This window comes from Apostichopus japonicus, chromosome 13, assembly GCF_037975245.1.
Source record: "Apostichopus japonicus isolate 1M-3 chromosome 13, ASM3797524v1, whole genome shotgun sequence".
Classification (NCBI taxonomy): Eukaryota; Metazoa; Echinodermata; class Holothuroidea; order Aspidochirotida; family Stichopodidae; genus Apostichopus; species Apostichopus japonicus.
Window position 1 is genome coordinate 5,198,739 of NC_092573.1, and position 24,432 is coordinate 5,223,170.

Genomic DNA, 24,432 nt, shown 5'->3' on the forward strand with positions numbered 1-24,432 from the left:
ATCGGTTATGGGATATTTTTGGGCATTTATGTATATACTCTAGTCTGGCGGGTGATGCATGTAGCATTTCTTTAAAAAGACTTAGAACTCGATAGCTAGAATGAAGGTGTTCTTATGACATTTCAAGGAACTGGTGACTGCAGGCTGTGATGTTTCCATAATACAGAGTGGCTACAATATTCTTCATGTTAAAAACATAATAAATTATCTTTGATATCTGTAATCTACTTTAACTTTAAGGCAATCTCAGCAAAATATTTCCAGCTCCCTCTCCTCCTCCCCCTCCACAAGACAAATTGTCTCAGGAGAGTAGGCCTAGATTGTTACAACAATCCTCAGTTTTCAAGAAAAGGCCATCAGTTCAATTACATTAATTGTTGATTTGTTGCCAAATTGAAAGTAACAGGTAAAGGAACTGTTATATCTATTGTATCATTTTGTTGTTACTGTTCAAATGGAAGAGGTAGATCTACAGTATGAACCACCAAACTGGGCAAAGTCAATTCCCGAATCACAACTTTATGCATGTGTACAGTCTGCATTTGATGTGCATATATACTGTATATACTGTAAGTTCAAGGAGAAATAACCAAAGTCAAATCCTGAATCACAACTTTATGCATGTGATACAGTCTGCATTTAATGTGCATATACTGTACATCCCAGGAGAATTAACTGGATTATTTATTGTAAGTTTAAGCTCAGTCAATTGGAGTTAAGTATATTTCCATACAGTTAGCTAGAAGTGCATTAAGCTACAGGGTTTGCAGTATATATGTCACTATATGCGGCATTTAAGAATGGGTCTGCTTTCTCCATCATGTACATGTGGAAATTGCAATTTTGATACCTAACAATCAATTACTCTGCATGGGAATTGATGCCCAAGCTGAATATTAAAGCTAATCAAAACAACTATTTTTCACTTTTTGGCTTCTGCGGACGTTAACAGAAGTAATATGCATTGTTTGTACATAGCAGTATTAGTAGGTGGAGCTTAAGGCAAACTGAGGAAGAAACAGATTTTTTTTGACAACTAAAAAAAAATAGCAACCATTTATGAAAATTGATAAATACATTCCTATCTCAGGAGCATACTCTTCATCAATAAAGTTTCAGTTAAGTTGAGCTAAACCCTTTTGTGTATCTAGGTAAACAATTTTATAAATTATATGCATATCAAAGTTTTTCCCTGTTAACTGTTTGTGCATTTGTTTCATTGGATAAATGTTGTAAATACATGTTGTAAAACTGTATTAAATAAGAGTCATATAAATTTCTGTATATTTTTGCTTGTAAAATTCCCAATCTTAGTCATTAGAAATGGTCTTTTTGTAAAAGTATCTTTTGTAAACTCTTGTTGTCATATTCATGTTGAGACAACCTGATAACATTTAATTCTGTTCTTCTTTATTAATGTCCAGGCATAATTCAGTAAACTTGCAGTGGAGCCATTACATTACACCATAATATTAGCATATAACTTACATTGACAAAGTATTTTCATACCAAACAAAAGCTACATTGTATTTAACTCACAGAGTTGTTGCAATTACTGTATGTTCAAACCAAGTTAGTAAAAAGCATCCATGGCTCTAAACTATTAAAGTCTGCCACATATAATATAATATTTATTTTGTGGTGCTTCCACAGTTATGATGCTGACATTTTACCTGATAGCACATACAGTACAGTAGCTTTTTCAGAAAACTATGAAGAAATTGAGTATTAGTTAGATACATAGACCAGAAATTTACATCAGAACATACAATTATAACGCGGGTAGCTGAAAATTAAAGCAGAAATATATTCAAACTCTCAGAACCTTCCTTCCAGATTCTTCCTGAGTAGACAGAAAAGTCAAGAGAGAATTGTTGAAGGTAAACAGGATCACTGTAAATAAAGGAAGTCTGAGCCGAGACATTGGTATTATTCACAGGTTAATCGCAATATGATTGCGAAAACTGGATACTATTAATGTATAAAAAACCTGTTGTTGAAATTACTGTCTCGGCGAAATTATCAGTCAGTTTTAAGAATTTATGTGGAAGTCTTTTGACATTTTCCTTTGACCTGTATGCAAGGTTCAGTCGAACGCATCAAAATAAATGTAGGATAAATGGTATTGCTTTAATTCATACTATTTATATTTCTTAACACATTGCCAAACAATCCTTATGAATTGCTTCATTCCTCTGCTAAGTCCCTTCATCAGTACTCCTTTTTTTCTCTCTTTTATATTTTACTTTCCTCTGTCAGAACATATTTAGGGAATTCTTGAGATAATACATAAGAAAGAAAAAACACATAAGGGCTATGATTTGATTTGCTCTCTCACTTCTCCAGTGTGCACCTGTTTGGCAGATCTTGTATTAGAAACTCATTTTATGCACCCATTATGGAATTATAGACAAATGTGAGGTTAAACATTAGTGTGAAATAGGTCATAATATCTCTTTCTTGTAAGTGAGAGTTGAGTGACATCATGTGATAACTCCAGCAGTTCTTTCCAGATAATGTGCTTTCAAATTAGATTTAGTTTGAGTTATTTGGGATCATAGTGCATGACTTTGCAAAATGTGATAATGAAATAAACATAGGAATTAAAATGGGAGAAGAATAAAAGGGACACTGGTTCACATTCCATATAGCCCATCGTGGGTGGTGAATATACATTGTAATGGATTACCCAGGTCAATCACATCTCTCGGCTTTTTTACATCAGCTGTTCATAGGATCATTCAACAACCTGACTGCAAATTGACTGACATATCAACCTCTTTAATTAAGTCGAAACCCTGTAGGAGTTTCTCTTTTTATTGGATAATTAGAGGAAATTAATAGGAGTTGAACAATTAAAAGGGTTGAATCAAATTGATCCAATTGAAGTATTGTCTGCCTGATTTAGATTGATGCTGTCCCCATTCATAGAGAAAGGTATGACTATGATTGTGAAATCAATGAAAGGTTGCAAATAGATTACAGTTTATATGGAGAATTAACAATATACAACAGAAAGGGGAGGGGGGAGGGCTGTGTAATGGAATGCTGCACAGTGAAGTACACCTTCATGTATTATAATTTAGTGTTTGTATTTTCATATCAACTTTAGATTTGTAAACATAAATTAATAAGGATAGAGATCTGTAAGTCAGAGATTACTAGTCACATCTATGTGTGATTAATGTGTGGACTCTCTATATTTGAATGTCTCTTTTGTACAGCATGTTGATACATCAGCCTGAAAATATATTCCCTGAACTTTGCAGTTGAGATATAAAGCTGCTTAATTGCATCAAATTACTGAAATTATCAGTGTCTTTGACATATCAGATCATCTTGTGATCCTATATATCTTACCATATGTAATAAATGATTTTTTACTTAAATCAACAACAGAGATCTAACAGACAAAATATAAACAAGTTGAAAAGAGCAAAGAAGGGTTTGGGCTATGATAGCTCTGAACCACACCATGGCCTGCTCAGGATTGTAACCTAGCTGTTGCTCCTCCGATATATCCAGCCTTTAGTTGGTGGCTGTATAATTGTTTGGCCAGAGGTGTCAGTCAGGAACAACATTATACCCTTGGATATTTTAGCAGATGTACTGTGCAAACAAAGTTGAAATCTGAAGAGTGATCCAATTAATGTCTGCATGTCAGTATAGATTGAAACCTTGAATAGACTAAATACACAGATGACAGTTTTTTCACCGGTCTTTCAATATTTCACTGTAGTAAATTACAATTGTTTTATCTTATCTAATTAGCTGTATGTGCATGGTCTCCATATTATAATTAATTGTGTCTCAAATGTGTTCCTGTGACCTTCAAACCAGACTCTGCTTTTCATGTCTGGTAGCTTTGATATGTACCGTACATGTATACAGTCAACATAAACATTTATATTATTTATACCATCTCTTACACAATTTTAAAGCAATTAACTGTTTGAATCTCATTAATACTAAAATTACTAATTACATAAACATATATATACCACTTAGAGTCAGGGTCACTCTTATTAAAGGTTTTAATAATACTCTTTGATATAACAACATTACAAACTTGGTATTTCTGCTCACCTAAGATAAAGGTAAAATAGAAAGTGTTTAAATGAATTATTATAACCGGAACATGTTAACAACAATATCAAGTTCCTCTCCAAATGTCTTATTTGTAAAACAGACCAAAGCCGGAGCTGCATGGCTCATACATTTATTTGCGTTAATAGTGGTGTACTGTAGTCCTAAGGCAGACTGTTTAGGTTCATCTGTAAAGTAAATAGCATTTTTCAAACGTTTTCAAAAATTTAACCATCTGTTTGTAAACAGATGCAACAAATTGATATGACAGTTGCATTGTGTGTCATGTATGTGTTCATGTGCTTAAATTGTGTTGCAGAGCTCTTAGAAATGTTTAATTGCAAGCAGATGAACCAGCATTACTAAAGCAATAATAATATTAGTTATTACATAAAATTTTCATACAATTAAGTGAATGCTATATGAATTTCATGTTAATTGCTGTAATTCTGTTCATAAGCCTGATTTGGTTAAGTTTTATTTAAAATAAAAAAGAACAAATGTTTAGAAATTCTCAACTTTCGAAAATTGGCATTTTGGATGTAATCTATTGCCATCAATACGGTGACACCATTAACAAAGTTGACGGTTTTTAAAATTATTACAGTTAGATTCGTCCAACATGGCAGCATAAAGTTGTACTCAAAGCCGAAGCCAAAGTGAATTAATCAGGTCACAAGAGCAGGAGACTGTGCTTGCTAAGTTCTTCAGTACCGTCCTCACTACCAATCGGGGAAACAGTTCATACTGTAGTTGTGATTTTTTTTTAGATTGATGGACCAAATAATTAAGTTACTGTAGCTGCCTCAGGCTCATTTTACTGTATTCACTGAGGACTGAAGAAATTGATTTAGACACTAACACTGCTTGAACAGGATGTCCAGATTCTTTAACAGACATGGAGACTGATCAAGTCAAGGTCATTTAAGGACAACTGTCTAGTACTCTTAATTTGACCATGACAACCCATGGTCAAGGTTAAATGTGACATATTTCTCTGGCCAGACATCTGTAATTCTGATTATTTATAATCACAAAGAGAATCTAGAGACAACTGGTATCTCTTTTGTCACTTGGCATATCTAATTTAATTATATTCTGTAATAATATCAGGACAGATTGAATGGTTTAATGGGCTTTTCTGTTTTTATACTTCCCACTGAAAAGGGAGAAAAAATAATCCAGGAAATTATTTTATTGGGTTCTTGATTGACATAAAGACTGCTGTCATCGATCAAGGACCGGAATTGTAGTATATATAGTCTAATAATCCATTTGTTTGTTTTTCTATGGTAGGAGGTATAGACTCTACTTAATGGAGGGATTGAGATGATATATTCTACAGTGTCCACATTCTTTATCAATACATCATGCACATGATAAACATACACATTACTTGATTGTACAAGTCTAAACTGGCTATACTTTTGCAGGCCTGATTAAAGGTAGCGAGAGGGGTTGGGGGGTTGTATGATGATAGGTGGGGGGAGGGAAATGAACTGTACAGACAGTAAAGTGCAGACCTGATGAGAGGTTGGGATGTGATGAGAGGTGGGAGGTGTGATGAGAGGTGGGGGTATGATGAGAGGTGGGGGGTATGATGAGAGGTGGGGGGTATGATGAGAGGTGGGGAGGGCAATGAACTGTACAGACAGTAAAGTGCAGACCTGATGAGAGGTTGGGGTGTGATGAGAGGTGGGAGGTGTGATGAGAGGTGGGGGTATGATGAGAGGTGGGGGTATGATGAGAGGTGGGGTATGAGCTTCACAGACAGTATAGTGCAGGCGTGATGAGAGGTGGGGGGAGGGGGCCCTGGGCCCAATGGAGTCAATTTTGTGGCACAGGTAAAAATGGAGAAGCCAGGAAAATATGGGATATATATATGAAGGATACAAAAGGGGGGCGGTTACGTTTCTGTTCTTGTGTTGCCGCATGGATCTTGATGCCTCTGCTTAGGTGATACATTGCCAATTTTTAGGAGATGCTTTCACCATCTCCCATATATACTATGTTGAAGAGTCCTCATTTCTGACTTTTCTATACAGTCTGTCTGTACCTTTAAAGTGTTTTCATTGGCCCAAAAACAAGAAATTATCCCACATCTTGGCATGAACTCATGATGTGGCATATATTTGAAAATATTGGCAGTATGGTATAAAATGTGGACTTATAATGAGAAAAACAGTGAAATGCTAAGTGAGGAAGGAAATGTCACTACAAATTTAAAGCTTATAGCAAGAAATACGTGAATATTTGTTTCTGTTTTATGTCATCTTTCGTTAACTTCAATTGGTCTCTGCACGGTTGCGTGGGATTAAGTCGTCATATCTTTGCATCTTTGCATCGGTGTTGATACATTCAGTTATAATTGTCAATGTTGAGGCTCATTAACATTCATTTGTTTGTAATGAATTTTCCAGAAAATTGCCAACAGGGCATGTGATATAGTGTGAGACATCCTCTTTCACCAAACCATGACAACAACTTTCATGATTAGATTTGAAGGAATTAGTATACAGATGGGAAGTCTTTTTCAAACAGCATTTGGAATCTTTCTGGTCGATGCCTTTTTCATGACCAATTGACTGTGGACAAGGCGATATTATGTCAGGCAGACAACAGTATGCAGTAATCATGAAGATTTATTAGTGAGATTATTCAAATATGTCTGCTACTTATTCAATAATTTAACCCAGACCAGAAAGTATTTCAGACTTACAAGTTTAATTATGTGTCTACATTGTTCAGAAACTGTATGAATTAAAATCAGATCTCAAAACAAATAGCAAAAAGATTGGATATGCCCTGTATGTTTAGGAAGTAGATAAACATCAAAATAGGCTAAATGTTAGAAAACAATTTTCAGTACCGTGGACAACAGGATATGGAACTGATGGCAAACTGGATGCTGTCTTTTTGAGTCTCTCCTTGTATGCCTGTTGCCCCACTTTTTGTCCAATTGGGATGTTCATATTACTGGCTATATGTGTCCAGTGTGCTGCTGATTAATTGTTACATACTTAAATGCTTGGGAATTTAAGCTCATCCTAAGTTGCAATTAAAGGTCGTTGGTTAGGTCCCTGTATTGGCAAGAAGTTGAGCATGAATCACCATTCTTTGACATTCTAGCATATTTCAGTTGGGGTGGTCGAATGGGGGGGGAGTGAGGGGGGGAGGAGGAACATGATGACCTTGAAATCAGCAAACTGACAAAGTAGCCTATATTTTGTAGGGTATTTGTGTGATGGGAGAAGTTGGAAAGAACAGATGTAACCACAGCTGTGCTAAAAGTATCTTATATCCTAATGCTATACCTTAATAATACATGTAATCACAGCTGTGCTATTAGTATCTCGTATCCTAATGCTATATCTTAATGCGGCCTAAAATTTAAGCCACTTACTACAAAATGCCAGTGTATAAAAAATCTACTGGCAAATATAAAATTCCCATTTTCCTTGGATTAATTTACAAACTCTAAGCAACAAGATTAAAATTTTGCACCAGTTGGCAGATAAATGCACATTATGCCTTTTCTCTATAGAGAAACAGCAAAATCCACTGGTATATTTATATAGTCAGTAAACTGCTTAAATTCCAAGGCCTGGTCTTTATTTGTGGTTATAATTCTTCTAACATCTTCTATGTTGCATATAGTCAAATACATGTAGCTTTCAGTGTTTCCATTGATCATTATTGATCTCATCCACTGAAATACAATCTCTCTATAGATGCTACAGTAGCTGATATTTTCTATAGGCTCTGAGAAGGGAAAGTAGGCCTACTTGTTTATGTTAGTTTACCACACTATAGCTGTGCCTAGAGCTTAATGATTAGTTATCTGTTGAAAAGAGAGAAAGGAAACTTTTTATTTAACAGTATTGATTTGTTTCTTAGATCTTAACTACCTCGTTATATTTTTCAGAGAAATACACACAGATCGTTCATTGAGTCCATCGAATACCTCAGAATTGTGTCAAGGTGTAGCCACATAAATTATCTGTCCTAATTATGATCATTCTATTTGTTTGCACTGTGGGTGGTAAATTTGAGAAACGTATTGCTCTCTGGGAAAAGGCTAAACTTAGGTCACTAATTGCTATGAAACTCAATTAATAGCAGGTTTAACCCTATAGATGTGTCAACTCAAGTTTAGATCTCTTCTCAAGAGGTACAAAAGGGATAATCTGTATTTGTAACCTAATTATACTTTCAGTGGATTAAGAGTCGCATTAGTTGTGACTCAGTGGTGTGGGGGGGGGGGCCTATGGGGATCAAAGGGATGTGAAAGTGGTTGGGGAAGAGCGGATATGCATGACCATCCAACGTACTGGTCTATCTTTTGTACAGTTTAATGATCTGATAAAAGGACCTTGTGGTTAAAACATTGGAAGGAGAATAAACTGTTTCTTGAAATTTTTCCTTTAAATCAGTGTAGCTTTTTTTTGCTACCAGGTGTTATATGATCTACAAGTTCATTATGTATGCCGAGCTATACTATTGTTCAATATAACTATACTTAGTGAGCATTTCTCTGCTATGGACAAGTGCAACACCAAAGAGTTCCATATAGTTTAAAAACAGATAGGGATATATGACAACTGGTAAGTTCAAGGTTGGAAAGTTTTAAGCAAAAAGGGAGGGGTATTGGAGGGGTAAAGGAAATGGAAGAAGGGGAGAAGTAATCCAAATAGGGTTGCAGAGAACAACTATACTTACAACAAAGGTCAAATATGTGGAATGTTTGGGCATGTTCTCAAACTTCAAGTATAGTGAAATATCTTTTCACATGAAGTAGGGAATATATAGCCATAGCTAGCTCACAGCCTATATCACATACATGCTGTATAATGCAGGGTCCTATACTCTAGGTTATTGAATTGGTAGTAATTAACATATGAACTTGTCTGACCTCCTGCAGTTCCTTAGTACAGTATGTTACATGGAAAAGAACATTTTCTTTAAACTTTAAGATAGTAAGTGAATTATACGCGCAGTGGGTTGAGGGATTTTTCTTCCCAGTCCATTGGTAAATCTGTGCAGCTGTAGCACTTTTCTGATTTTTGGGATCACTTGTATGGATTCCAGACATTCAGACAGCTGATTTGTTTGCAAAGCTAATTTTGACTGTACCGCCTTGATACTCTAATTGTGCGTAGTCTTTTAAAGAAAAATGCGGGTCCCTCTAATTGCAGCATATCTAGCCATATTGTTGTAATCGTATAACGTGTTGTTTACACCTTGACTCCTTCCTTTCAAGCTGTCACATAATCATTCCTCGCTTTTGAAAAAAAAAGAAGAAGAGAAAATTGAAAAGAAAAGGCAAAAAGCAGAAATTTCTTCTTTGGTAGAATACACCAAAAGGTGAATAGAAGCAAACTGCCATTCATGTGTGAAAGAATGCGCCAACGGAATTGTTGCCGGGGAATGCAAATGATTTGAGATACTTTGGCTGACAAACTTCAATACAATTTAAAGTGTGAATTTGAGTCTCATAGCAGATAATGCCCCTCTAAAAGGCCGGCTTTGGTGACTTTAACTAAATGATCTCCATTCAGAGGTGCAAATGGTATACCAGTCGTCCATAGAAATTTTAGCTCAACAACTTACTCCTTTATTCTGAATCAAACAAAGCTGGTTCAAACCAAACATTTGCAAAAGAAACATGAAGGGCTTGTAATTGTATGTTCTTTCAGCTCTATAGTGGTTTGTAAACTCATTTTCTACCTGTGAGGGCTCAGTTTGATTCCTGTTTCCCAGCTATCATGCATATTGACATGTGTACTGTAGAAACAGGTTATGTAAGTATGCAGTGTGACATGGAATTGATATTAAAAAAATTGTTTTTTCTGTGATTTTTTTTTTGGTATTCCAATAATTATCATAAGTAATGATATATGTGTTGGAGGATGACTAAGCAATAATAGTGTGTTTGAAATTACTTTCCCTGATAGAGCTGATGTGGCAAATACAGTTTTCTTGGTAGAGTGCATTTGTACTTCTTCAACTTTTAAAGTCTCCCAGCTGGCTAGCTTTAACTTGCAGCAGATTTCTTGTAATCAGTCTTTTACACAGAAGGCAAGAACGTGAAATAATTTTGTGCTGGATGGACATGTCCTAAAGGATGATGTCCACCCAGCACAAAATTATTTCACGTCCTTGCCTTCTGGGAAAAGACTGCTTACATTCAAGTGTTTCAATAGATTGATTGATAGTTACTATCCTACCGCTGTGAGGACATACAACACGCACCATACTTGTTGATTGTTATCCTACGTCCTTAGCTTGCTGTTTTTGCCATTTATTGTGCAATCTTTCGTAATCTTGATTTTATTTATCTGTTTTACCAATTTTAGGGTTTCTGACATATTTTTAACCCAGTGTGTTTAATGTCTTAGCAACATTTTCATCCTGGTATCCATTTATAATTTGTAACTGTTTTTATTTATGTATTGTTTTTGACTTTTGAGCTCTTGTTTTTACACAATTTCCATTGTACTTTTATGATCAGTTGCTGAATAAATATCTATCTATGTACTAGTCCCGGCATTTTGACTGATCAACTGCTAGAGTTACAGACACTTTATAAAACTTATTAACTTGATAGCAACTTACCAGAACGAGGGATGCAATTAGGTCGACTTAGGAAAAGTAAATTCCAACCATCATATATGATCTAAATATGATATGTAGAGATACTAATTGAAAAATGTAATGTAATGAAAAACTAAATGTCCCAAATATCTGCCTAAATTTGGGAGATATCACAGCATATGTCTAATGTTCCTTTATACAAAAGATTGATTACTTGAGGAAGTCAGTAGCTAAGAAAGTTCTATAAAATTAATTTCAATGAGATTATGTTCAAAATGGTTGAAATGAGTAAATTATTTGTTATTGAAGATATCAACAATTAAGCTTAAAATTACTATTTGGCTTACTAGCAAGCACAGAAATGTACTGTAGTGTTCAGGACCTTCCAAAATATTTTGATATACTGCTCCCTTTATTTCTCTTTGATTTATTCCTTTTGTCATGTAATGTTCAAAGCTACATCCAAACAGTAGCTCTTGGGGATTGGAAATGCTACCAAAGTAAACATATGGTACACAGTAATATCAAATTCCATCCAAATCTCAAGTTTATTGTTTTCTCTAAAGTTAGTTCTATGACATTACAATGACCTTCTTTTGTCCACATTATGAAAATAATTTTGACTGTCTGTTAACTTCAAAATTGAATTATGCTATACAAGTCAAATCTTAACCCTCATGTGGGCACCTCAAATTGTTGTAAATATGTCATTTAGGTTGCATATTGTGGTCAAAGAATAAAGTTCCTTCCCCAGTGACACATATCTGTTTTTTTGTTTGTTCTGTTAAGTGGGTATTTTATGGCAGGTCTTGACCTCTACCTTTTGGCCCTCTTTGGGACCAAGCAGCTAGGGATAAGATTTTCACCATTTATGCCAAACAAACTTACAGTATGCACATTGGAAAAATAGTGATATATCAAAAAGGAATCCTTTCAACATTTGTGATCTTTGAACCTGCATAGTTTTGATGGGGCTACAAACATCCATTATGTTCTAACAGGAAAATAAGCGCATATAAGTTAATTAGGAATTTAGGATGTACACCAATCACATCAAGGTCAGAAGGATTTCAAACCAACTTTGTAAAAATAATTGAGTCAAATAATGAGTCAATTTCAGTATGCTTTCTGCTGACTCTCTCAAAGCATGAGTCAGTTAAGGAATACTGGTGTTTAAATGCCTATCATTTTATATAGCCGGCCTAATAATGACATCATAGAAATGTTAGATATATATGCTGTTAAATATGGCCACAGAATTTCAAACTTAAAGTGATTTTCAGTATTTCGTTTACAGCTTTGCAATTTATCAGTCTATGCGGTGTTCAAAACGTTTACGGCCGTCTTTATGTTTACAAGTTTTTCATGGTGATGTAAATGGAGCTACTGTAAGTAGTCCTGACTTGATAGGAGAGTTTTATGTCATAGTAAGCAGTGTTTTTTTTTGTTTTATGTGATAGTTCCTTTAAACAGACTGCAGAATAATTTGGAGTAGGATAAGCTCTAATCTCTTTTGAAAACTTTGAACAAAGTTATAGAATTGTCATGTTATCACCTAAGTAATCATTATAGTTGATATGCTGAATTTTGACTAGTACGTTGGATCGGCAGGTGTGCAACATCAAATGGGGGACTGGGGGTCTAACCCACCAGTTGCAGGTGTCACTTGGGAGCTCTGATAAAAATTTTAGTATACCTTTTCACAGTTACATTCCAGTAACATGACACTAATCAGTGGTTACTGCAAGTTACCCGGAAAGGTCAATAACAGGTAACCAGCTCACACAGTCACAGCTATAGGCAGACCTTAACATCTCTTTTAAGTTAAAAAACATTAATTCTATAATTGACTAGTTTCACACATTACATTCTGCATGACTGGTAGGCTTGTATACATGAACACCTGTTTTATCTAATTATATTAAGTTTATATAATTTGATAAATTGCAAGTTGACAACCTGTGGTGAGTGCAGGCCCTCCTTATGTGCACGTTGATGTTGACCATGCATGCACACAGGGTGTGTGTTCAATATTTCACCCTTCCTTATCAGCAAGGCATCTGATTTTTATAATTAATGTAAATTACCTGTAATCAACTTCTTGGTACAGTTCATGAGTAATTTGATTGCTTATGGAGCCCTCACAGGGTACAGGTCACAAGACTGAACTTAGTACATTAAAAGACCCACTGGTTTCATAGGAAATCCTGCGTATGGGCCTGAATGCGGTCAGATCGGTGTAAAATTTGCTGAATGTGTATCTGAATATTTTATTAACCAGTTGTTAGTTCCATTCTTCTGTACTTCCGAATATTTGGTGAGCAGAATACACGATGGCAGACATTCTGTTATTCCCTTGGTATGTGCTTGCACACTGCATACCTTTACCAGTATTATAGGTAATCAATATTTCTAGGAAGTTTCTCCAATTGTTGAATCCAGTCTGTGCCAATAACAAGTAGAAAGGATGTCTGCACCTTGTGAATGGTTATATATGTATAAGGTGAATTTCTGACAGAGTACTTCATATAGTTCTTTGTTTCTTATTGTTCTGCGTAACTTTTAAAGTTTATTGTATGGTGTGTGGGCCTCCTGACCTGGGAACTATTGTTGGACCCTGCCATGGTTCACTGCCCCAAATATAGAGCATATAAAAGCCCATAATGGACTTTTAACATTTCAAGGCAAACCCAGTTGATATGCACGCGTAGGGACGACAATACATACTTGTGCTATTCAAATCAATAGCTTAAGAATATTAGAAGCGAGTGTGCATACAACTACAAATAACAACAATAAGATGCACGTTTGGGATATACCTGTAACCGTCCTTCTTGAATAGCGGTCGTAAACCAAACAAGTGTCATTAAGTAAATTTGTGAGCTCTGTATAGGCCTACAGCAGCCTATGTATCCAGTGGGTTTCAATTTGACAAATACTCTAGCTAATATGTTAATTGTACACTTCATGATGAATAAGATAATTTCCTATAAATCCATTAATTTTTCTTGTCCCAAAGTGCCGATGGTTCAAGTAAGCTGTCCAAAGATAAATTAAGTGGAAAATCTTCTCATATTGTAGCAGGAACATTTTTGAGGTTTCTCAGTGTAATCCTCAGTATGATCTGTCAGCATTTTGTGTCAGTGCTGCATTTCTTTGCTTTGTGGATGTGGTTATAATGCTTTAAGTGTGTGTTGTTTGTAATTTCTAAAACTGGGAGCACACAAACTTGATGAAATCATTTCCAATGCTTATTTCTGCTCGAGGAAAAACGAGCAAGAGTAGAGTACAGAGGAATACTGCTATATAAAGCATCAATTCAGGGAACACCTAAATGATTACATACAGTACAGTACTGCACAGAACTACTGTGTATGTCCTCAGTATGGTTCAAACATATACAACTGTTACTAATAGATCATGGGTTTAAAGGATACTGCAATTGACATTGAAATCTCATCGAAACTAAAACCATGTCTTTAAAAATTGAGGCAATCGATTATAAAATCAATGTAACATTGTAATTGAACAAATATGTGTCTACTATTCTTTTATACATGTATGTAATATTACATAACTCTCGGCTTTATGTTGGATGGTACAAAGTTTTAAATTGCCAAAAAGTAAACTACTTAACAACTTTTAAAAAGGAAAAATTGAAAATAAAATGGTCACATTGATGTCAAACTTATAGCAGAGCTATGTATTTAATGGGTACAGGTTGTTTAAAGCTATACATGTAGTAAGTTGTACACTAGGAATGAATCCATTCAGAACATTTCATCGTGCAAGTTATAGACTGTGGTCTTTGACAGTGTGTCCATTGGATCAAATGGGAAATGTACTGCAAGACCTGTATGCATGGTTATATTACCTGAAGAGTCCTGACAGTGTTACTCATACTGTACTGTCAATAGTACAGGATATTTGTGATTTAAAGATCCCCAAATGAGGTTTACTTTTTGACACCTGTTGGGATTCAAAGTTTTTGCCTGGAGAAATGACATATCTTCATCCTTATGTAAAGTTCCATACAGTACCAGGATATTTGAACACTATATGATAACCTTAGTGACACCTGAGGATACTGTCCCCATTGATATTATATCCTGAAAGACTAAAATATTCCCAGGAGCCAAAATTCAATTATCTTCACCTTTTTTCGGTCATTCTTAAAGGAGCCACATTCAGTTAACAAATAAGATCTAAAGGAGCACTGTGAATAAACATTTGTAGTGCAATGCATGCATGCCCATCAGTGCAGAATGCAATGTAATGCATGAGTGCCCAGCAGTGCATAATGCAATGTAATGCATGCATTCCCATCAGTGCAGAATGCAATGTAATGCATGCATGCCCATCAGTGCAGAATGCAATGTAATGCATGCATACCCATCAGTGCAGAATGCATGTATGCCATCAGTGCAGAATGCAATGTAATGTATGTATGCCCATCAGTGCAGAATGCAATGTAATGCATGCATGCCCATCAGTGCAGAATGCATGTATGCCATCAGTGCAGAATGCAATGTAATACATGTATGCCCATCAGGGCAGAATGCAATGTAATACATGCATGCCCATCAGTGCAGAATGCAATGTAATACATGCATGCCCATCATTGCAGAATGCAATGTAATGCATGTATGCCATCAGTGCAGATTACAATGTAATGCATGCATGCCCATCAGTGCAGAATGCGGGGGCTCTCTTGTTAGTCTATGAGTCTTAGTAACAATTGAAACTTCTTGTTTAAGGCAACTGATACAGGTACCAGTGGGGGTAGTGTGATGCATGCTTGGTGCATGTAATGAAGAAAGAGTCCTTTTAATTTATTTGAATACAGTATAGATAATAATAATATATTGACATGCTCAAGGCGCTATACAGAAAAACAAATACGACTTAAAATAGCAATATGGATATATGTCTGCCTGAAACTCTGAGTTGCAAGGCAATGGAATAGCGTGTTTATTCATATATCTATACATATATATATATATATATATGTTATTTGTATATATATATATACAGTAATAATCAAGTTTTTTGAAAGAGAGGACATGTTGCACTATAACCCAAATTATTACATACCCAAAAATCAAAAGCTAACATGTTTTGATTTCTGAAAGTAACTAGTACAGACCTAGGTTCTTTTGGCAATAGTTATCTGTGCAGCCATTGGATGAAACTGGTTCTTAAATTGATTTTAGCACTTATATCTGGCCTGCTGCTCTAGTAAGCAAGTGGAATGTTGGAAATGGCCAGATACTACTACTATATGGCAAACACACTTGAACTCTTATTTGAAAAACAATTTTAGGTCAACTACTTAAACTTAGGATACCATTCATCATGTTAAAGTAAGTTCACTGTAGTTAAAGGTATATAGTTTCAGTTTCAAATTTTTAGTCAATTTTGGGAGGAGGACTTTCTGTTTGTTGAAGTTGAAGTTGAACAGGTGGGAGTGGGGCAAAGTTGGAAAGGTTTGGTCAAGAGGGAAGGAAACAGGAGGGTTGCATGATCAGGCCAGGCACCTGCTAGTCCATTTAACTACTGTATATTGAACAGTTACAGTACTGTAAGTTTATAGCAAGAGTATGACAAAAGGCACTGTAATGTATTACATGTAGATGTGAGATTTTTCTGTTCCCCACATATGTAACCTTGGGTTTTGTTTCTGTTGTAAGGTCATCCTTAACATAACTCTTGTTGCATGAGCCCTTGAAACTCTTGATGAATAGCTGTTAAGATCAAATGCTCTTGTGCAAATAAAGTTACTGTAGCTTTTATTTTTGGTCAAATAAATGTTTCTATTTTCCTTGTATCTTCAACATTGCAAATAAGTTTATTCTCCAAATGCATACTGCTAAATTCCTCAGGCAGTTTATTTTCTCTCTACATCAACAGATGTTGGTAATGCCATATATCCTGAATGTCAATTAGTCTGTATGATAGAATTTCAGAATTACTCAAGGTGGTTCTATTTTATCTTTTTGTAGAGAGTCGGCTGTGATGGCGTTCTTGGATCGGGTCTAGAGCTGGATAAATGTGGTGTTTGTGGAGGAAGTAATACTGCCTGTGAAATCACCAGAGAAACATTTGACAAAAATGACCTATCTGTTGGTTATCATATCATAGCAACTGTACCTGAGGGTGCTATGTACATAAACATGACGGAAATGAGCAGATCCAGAAATTATCTAGGTAACTATAAATCAATGTAGATATTAATGCTTGGAAAATCCCACTTGTTTGATTTATTTTTGATATCCAGAGGAATGGTTATTGCTGCTTCTATCATATATGGTGATAGACATAAAGTCTACATGCATGCATATCCAGACCAAAATAACATTGTATTTTTATCTCATCACTTGCCTGTTTATTATCAGTTGTAGCATGGAAATGGTGGTGGGGATCAATGATTAGTAATAATTCAAACAATGGTATCAACATGTTAGGTTTACTGGAAAAGTTGCAAGGGCGTAGGAACCGGGGGGCTGGGGGGGCACCAGCCCCACAGTGACAAATGTGGAGGGGCGGAAGTATCATTCCGCCCCCCCGCTTCGCAAGTCAGAAAACCCCTTTTTCATTTCCAAATGAGAAAAAAAATCTCATTTGGAGCACCAAATTGCATCTAAGGCCAGGTGAAAATACAAAATTAAGTTTACAAAATGGAGTCGGTGTTGAAGTGTGCTATATTGCACCAAATTGCATCTGAGACTACCTGGAAATGCAAAAAAAGAATCAAAGGGGAGGGGACACCCCCTCCCCTTAAACCCCTCCCCCAGGCTGGCCATCAGTCTTCAGCCCCCCACTCAAAAGTACATTCCTACGCCACTGAAAAGTTGTGATTACAAGTTTACAAACATGAAGAATTTAGACACCTGAAGATATATAGGCCTACAATTCCTTTATCTTATGAGAGTGGCATATATAGGTCTGGATTTTGCACTGTTTTGAATATAAAGTTCTTTTCTCTTCAAAATTAGTTTAAGCTGTGATATCAAAACAGATCAAAGACATGGAGTTAGGTTTTATTCATGCCAGGAATTTTAAGTGTGGCGAATAATTCATCCTTTAATATAGGCTGTGAAAAGTTTATCGGTTCAACGCTTTGGGTGAAAAACATCCCTTGTCACTCACTTGCTGACTTTAACAACAGTTTGGTGACCAAAACTACAGTATTTCAAATTGTTGATGAGTTTATTATTAGTAAAGGTCTTATACTGTGAATGGGTTTAGGGACAGTTAAAAAAGAATTCATTCAGTTTAAATTATAAGTCTGCTCCAAATGAGCAACCATAAAAAAGAATGCTTCTAAATATTAAATTTCATCGCCCATTGGCTATTTGTGGTTCTTCGGCATTAGGCAATATGCTGTACAGTTACAAAATAGAATAGCAGAAATTTAAGTTGATCCCTCGATTGTTTTTTGGCTTTCAAACCATCACCTAGTAGTCACCATTTTTTTGTGAGTATTTTCCCCCTTCTCTCGATGAAAGGTTAAAGTATACCTGTTCTGTAATTCAACATGAGAAACATTGCTCTCATGAAAAAAAAAATGCCTGAACTTTAAGAAAGTTGAAGATGTCAGCACAGTGCATTCAATCTTGTGGTTAAGTCTCTGGGGTTGACATCTTTATATTTGATATTTTGTTTTACTCTGCTGAAAAATCTATAATGTTCTCACAACTTGCTAGTCTCAAATTACATGAAGTGAAGTCAACTTTAGCCCCATAATGTCTGTGGATGTTTGAAAGCAAAACATCGCTGCTTTATTAAGTTTATTTCAATAAATACTTATAATTCAATATCAGATTGTGGTGCCAAGCCTCAAATAAGTTATTTTTAAGAGTATAGACAAGGGTCGTAGACTTTTCATTGTTAGACTCTTTAATTACCACTGTAACAATAATGGCTAACAATGTTTGCCAAGTTTTATTTATCATTGTTTGCTAGGTTGTAACTGTCAGGGTATTTATATTAGTGGGTTGGTTCTTTACCTGGTTTTAATTTGCAAAGTTTTTCAAAAGAATTTAGAGGACTAAATACAATGTTGGAGAAAAATAAAGGAAAAAAGGCTGTCCAAAGAACAACTAGGTTATTTGCAGAAAGTTGTTGACCTTGATTTTTTACACTGTTGAAATGCAGTATGATTTCTTGTTGTATGAAAATTCCTTCTAAAAGCTAGTTATGATTGAAAATGTTATTACTAAAATTTATTAAAGTTAATTTTCAGAAATATTTGAAAACAAATGTGTGAAGTTTTTAGAGCTAAGACATGCAGAGAGAATTACATGTTGATGTGCATGGACTGGAAGGGTGAGCCCAGAGACTTAGGCACCTTTCTCCCTAATCACCTCCCTCCTCCTCCCCTTTCAACTCCCCCACCCCCACCCCCCAAAAAAATAATCAAGAAATCAGTAATAATTCATCGGTCTATGAATGACTATCATTTAACACTGAAAAGTTAGTTTACCCCTATTGACTGATAAGTTACAGTGCTTCTTCTGTTCAATCATTCAAAATTGATGAAGTGCAAGTTTGGGAAACAAAGATGATTCTTTGGATTGAAACCTTGCTGAAAATCTGAACTTGAGGGAGCCTCACTATTATAAGATAGATAATGAAGCCGACTCATGTCAGTTTTCATGCACCCTACAGAGAGTCAAGAGACAAACCTAGGCAGCTGCTTTATAACTTGTTGTTATGATGATATTTAAAACAACTTCTCCGATAGACAATTAATATTCTGTGTCTTAACTTTTGCATCAAGCCCAGCAAGTCCCTTCTGAAGGAATTTTAGACAGCAGGGTTTAATCTAAGTCTCAGTGAACCCTGGTGATCTTTGTAGTCTCAGCATGAGAGCAAACAGATTATTTATTTTATTCATTAAAAAGTTCCCCCTTGTGTTTCAATAGTGGTCTTGGCACTCTCCTGTTCATCATATGAATAATCCACCAGTGATAAAGTATCCATTTCCTTGTAATGCTTTGTAGACCTCGGTCATTTCCCCATATCAAACCTGAAACACGATTTGCGGTTTCGGATGATACCCCTAGCTGATGCAACATTTGCTCAGATGCTGCAAGTTAATTTAAAGTGGCGTCCTTACTGGCAGGACTCCTATGAAATTTTGTGAATTTTTTCTGTGCCACTTGAAACTGTAGTTGAAGTAATACTGCTTCTTGTAAAAGATTGCTATATATTATCATGTAAGCCAGAATATGAAACAGGAATTTGTGTTTGGTGAGCAATTTCACCAAAAGTACAGAGTATTACACAAAATGAAATGGCAATTGATCAAACTAGGATATCCTCCCTCCTCAAATGATGGTTTAAGCATTGAACAGTTAAATGCTTTGAGTCTATTCACAAACATTTTCAACACTTGGACACTGTTCATAGAGTGACAGACAAAGAAATCAAAACTACAGTTTTGAAATATTTCCCCTGAACGGTAATAAGGACAGTATTAAAGACCCTAGCATGCATAGACTCCGGATGTGTCACCTGATTAATTCACTTTGGCTTTGAGTACAATGTTTCTGTATGCTGCCATGTTGAACGAATCTAACCATAGCAGTAATTAATTACTTTACGATCTGTGTTATAATCATTGCCGACTCTGCAATCCGTCGCCCCCTCACAATTTTGCAAGGTTGGTAAGAGTGACTCCATAGTTTTCCTTTTGCGAAACCAAAAAGTATAATTTACGTGATTGAGACAATACAAATAGAATATGTAAAGTCACCAAAGAATCAAGTTGAAAAATTTCAAATTCATGAATATTTGTATTGAAGATTCTGAAAGAAGATTTGACTTCTCAAAGTAATTATGTACTGGAGGACTGCATTTTGACAAGATTCTGTTACAGATTGGTAACATTTACCAAACTCAACTACAAAATATGCTCTGTAAGGACAACCCAAGTAATTTCTGCATCCCCCCCCCCCCCTTCAGAACTGAAAGGTTCAAAACTACAAACGTACTGTACATCAACACTAGTACAGAGATTATTGAATACCCCTCCCCCCCCTCCTCCTCCTCTGATAGGGATGTGCATAGTATATATATCAATAAACAGTCCTGCCTCAACTGGATAATAAATGGATTTAATGACAAATATAAGATGTTCCTGCTAGGGTTTAATTTGATTCCCAGATACATCAGTTATTGTTTTAGTTTTTTCTTAATTAATCATGTCGTACAATATATACCAAAAGCAGTAGGAATTTGTGTTTGATTGTATCCTGTTTCTACAATGATTTATACACTGTCAGACAGCTTAATAGCATTTCCAATGGGACACCTCAAACAAATAAGGATTGAGGGAGGAAGTCTTTCAGAAAGTGTAATGGGAATGATCACATGTAAATTCATTCAAAAACAAATATGAATACAACTTGGGCATCCATGTTTGTCTAGTGACGTGGGAATCTGTGCAGGTTCCAATCATTTAAACTTACTGTATACTTTTGTGTTAATAAGGATGTGTTTTGAGAATGGTAATTGTACACGTGTAAAGTCTCATCAGCTATGCTGGCTTTGTAATACTCAAAGTAAAATATTACATGTTATAATGCTCCATCCTGTTTGAAAACTGTTCATGGGAACATGAATGGTCATGGGAATTTAAATGGTCATGGGAACATGAATGGTAATGGGACATATATGGTCATGGGAAAATAAATGGTCATTGGAATATAAATGGTCAGGGGAACATAAATGGTTATGGGAACATAAATGGTCATGGGAACATAAATGGTCAGGGGAATATACATGGTCATGGGAACATAAATGGTCATGGGAACATGAATGGTCATGGGAATATAAATGGTCATGGGAACATAAATTGTCATGGGAATATAAATGGTCATGGGAATATACCTTCTAAATCAAGCTTGTTTAAATTAACCGCATTCTCGAATTGGTGTGGAACTTTTGATCAGATTACCTTTTGAATAGTTTATTTTACATTCTAGACCATTTCTCCCTAATATGTTTAAATATCTGTAAAACAAATATATATGTTTGTTAACAATGTCTACTCTTTGGTTACTTAGCTATGACCAAAACCTGAGGAGAACAGGTGTGACATCTGTATTAGAGCTCTGGCAGTCATTCATGTAAAAGTTGTGACAAACATACTGTACCATGCACTTTTCAGTCTTTCCAAAGATGCTATCAATTTTCTTACAGCTTAGATTTCTCTACCAGCCAGTAAACGTTAGACAGTTTTCTAAGTTACAGCAATCAGATTGAAACCACTGTATAATACTTTTAACGTTATATTGGTGTTTGGTGAGAGTTCTCTATAAGACGAACACCCTTGATGCATCCTGATATATTATGCCTTGAATTTGCATTTGTTCTAATTGCAGCATTACAAGGAACCAATGGTAAGCCTTACATCAATGGAGCATGGCATATAGACTATCCAGGAAATTTCACAGTAGCTGGCACTGTCTTTCAATACCAAAGACCGAGAACAGAGGGGGGTGAAGTGATCACAGCGATGGGACCCACAACAGAACCAGTCGATATAATGGTAACTTATTCTGTCCAGTTTTAAGTCATATTACTATTCTTTGTTGACATAAATTGAACTGTAGTGTCTTGACTACCCATTGGGTATAATAATAATAATAATAAATGAGAGTTATATAGCGCCAAATCAGTAAACAAGAGTTACTGCTCAAAGCGCTTTACAAAGAAAGTAAATTAATTTACAAAAGAACAAGTGAAAAAATGGGTCTTAAGTAGACTTTTGAAAGTAGAAAGTTTATAGCATGTTCAAATGTGATCTGGTAACTTGTTCCAGAGATAAGACCCAGAGTATTGGAAGCTTCTGTAACCATAGTTCTTCAATCGTGGTTTTGGAACAGTTAAAAACAGTTTGTTGGAGGAACGAAGTGTGCGAGTTGGAGTATATGGCAAGAGAAGTTGTGACAGGTACACAGGCCGTTCAAGATGATGAGCACAGAAGGTGAGAAGAAGTATTTTATACTGGATTCTGTAGCTGATAGGGAGCCAATGAAGTTCCTTCAGAAGTGGGGTGGTGCAGCACTTTCTTCCTTTCCTTTTCACAATACGGGCAGCGGTGTTTTGGATCTTTTGGAGTTTCTTGATGGTCTAATCAGGAAGGCCAAATAAAAGTGAATTAAGAAAATCAAGCTTTGATGTCACAAACGCATGGACCAGTATCTCGCAAGTCTTATTATTGAGGTAATTCCTCATCAAACTGATTTTCCGAAGTTGCCAATTTGCAGAAAGACAGAGATTAGTAACGTGATTTTCAAGTGACATGGTCTGGTCAAAATATGCACCAAGGTTTCTAACAGTTGAGGAGACATTAATAGAGTCTTTACCAACAGTAAGTGGTGGAAAATTAGGTGTAACTTTAGAGAAACGTGATCGAAAAACAATAAACTCTATTTTATCACAGTTTAGTTTCAACTGATTAGTTGTAAGCCAAGTGTTTACAGCACTTATACAGGTTTCCATTTTATGAAAAGCATTTGGCACATCATCCTTATCGAAAGCAAGAAGTAATTGAGTATCATCTGCATAATGATGGAAATGAACACCATGGTGCCGAATAATATCACTCAACTCCGCAAGATATAAAGAAAAAAGAACAGGTCCAAGTACAGAGCCCTGTGGAACACCAGTAACTAATGGACGAGGAGACGAGAGAACATCTTCAATTTTCACCTGTTGATAACGCTCAGTAATATAAGAATTGAACCAGGATAGAACAGTACCACCTAATCGATACTTTGACTGCAGTCTTTCTAACAAAATGGAATGATTAACTGTATCAAACAGATGATGTATCTACAGTCAAGATCAGTGGCATAGCTAGGGGGATCAAGGGGGGGCACGTGCCCGGGTGCCGGGTTTGGGGGCGCTGAAATGGGAGAATGAGAGTAAAAAAACATAAGCACTTTTTAGAAAAACATGGAGGAATTGATGTTTGTCGTCAGGCATGAATATTTTCCAGTTACTAATAAGAATCTGAATGTAGTTGTTTTTATTGGCAAAGTTATAGATTGTGATTTCTTTTCAGTCCATTTCGACCGTTTTCTCTTTCACAATATTATAATTATAATTGGGGGGCGCAGATTTCTACTCTTGCTACCAGGTGCCTAAACCTCTAGCTATGCCACTGGTCAATATGACCTGTTTATGTTGAAGATGGAAACAGAATGGGTTCCAACACAGCACCACTGAACAGCTGCAACTTTGCTATAAAGCACCAACCAAGTATCATTGATGTGAACTTCATTGGATTACCGCTTACACTTCAAGCGGAGTGGCAATCCATCTAACAATTTTAGCTCATATTGCTTCTTGATAGGAATCTGACACAGGTTTGAATTTGAGAGAGTATGTGCTTGGTAGGATGCGATAATGAAACATTGTAAGGATAAGAAATGTGTTGTATCTTTAATATTCTATACTAAACTGTTTGTTCTTGCAGATGATTTATCAACAAGCCAACCCAGGTATTTATTACGAGTATACCATACCCCTTCACAAGCCGTCAGATGTTCGAGGAGTTGGTGGTGACTTTGTTACAGACCAAGAGTATGATTACTCATCTTACAGTTATTATGAGGTATGGAATAATGTTTAAAAAATGTTTATTTTGATCTATCTACATACATAGGGTAGGAAAAACGTAACGTTCAGGTTAGGTATATACATAGCGTTGTCATTATTTCATGGCCCCATCTCCCC

At 35.8% G+C, this 24,432-nt stretch overlaps 1 protein-coding gene across 3 annotated transcripts in view; it reads left to right on the plus strand.

Moving 5' to 3' along the window:
- The window catches only part of LOC139979222 (thrombospondin type-1 domain-containing protein 4-like), a 159,777-nt gene that overhangs the window by 113,150 nt on the left and 22,195 nt on the right, over window positions 1–24,432 (plus strand). For all 3 annotated transcript variants that reach the window (XM_071989980.1, XM_071989982.1, XM_071989983.1), the window contains 3 exons: window positions 16,683–16,887; window positions 22,071–22,237; window positions 24,173–24,310. In XM_071989980.1, coding sequence (XP_071846081.1) covers window positions 16,683–16,887; window positions 22,071–22,237; window positions 24,173–24,310 — 510 coding nt within the window. The remainder of the gene's footprint in view (window positions 1–16,682; window positions 16,888–22,070; window positions 22,238–24,172; window positions 24,311–24,432) is intronic.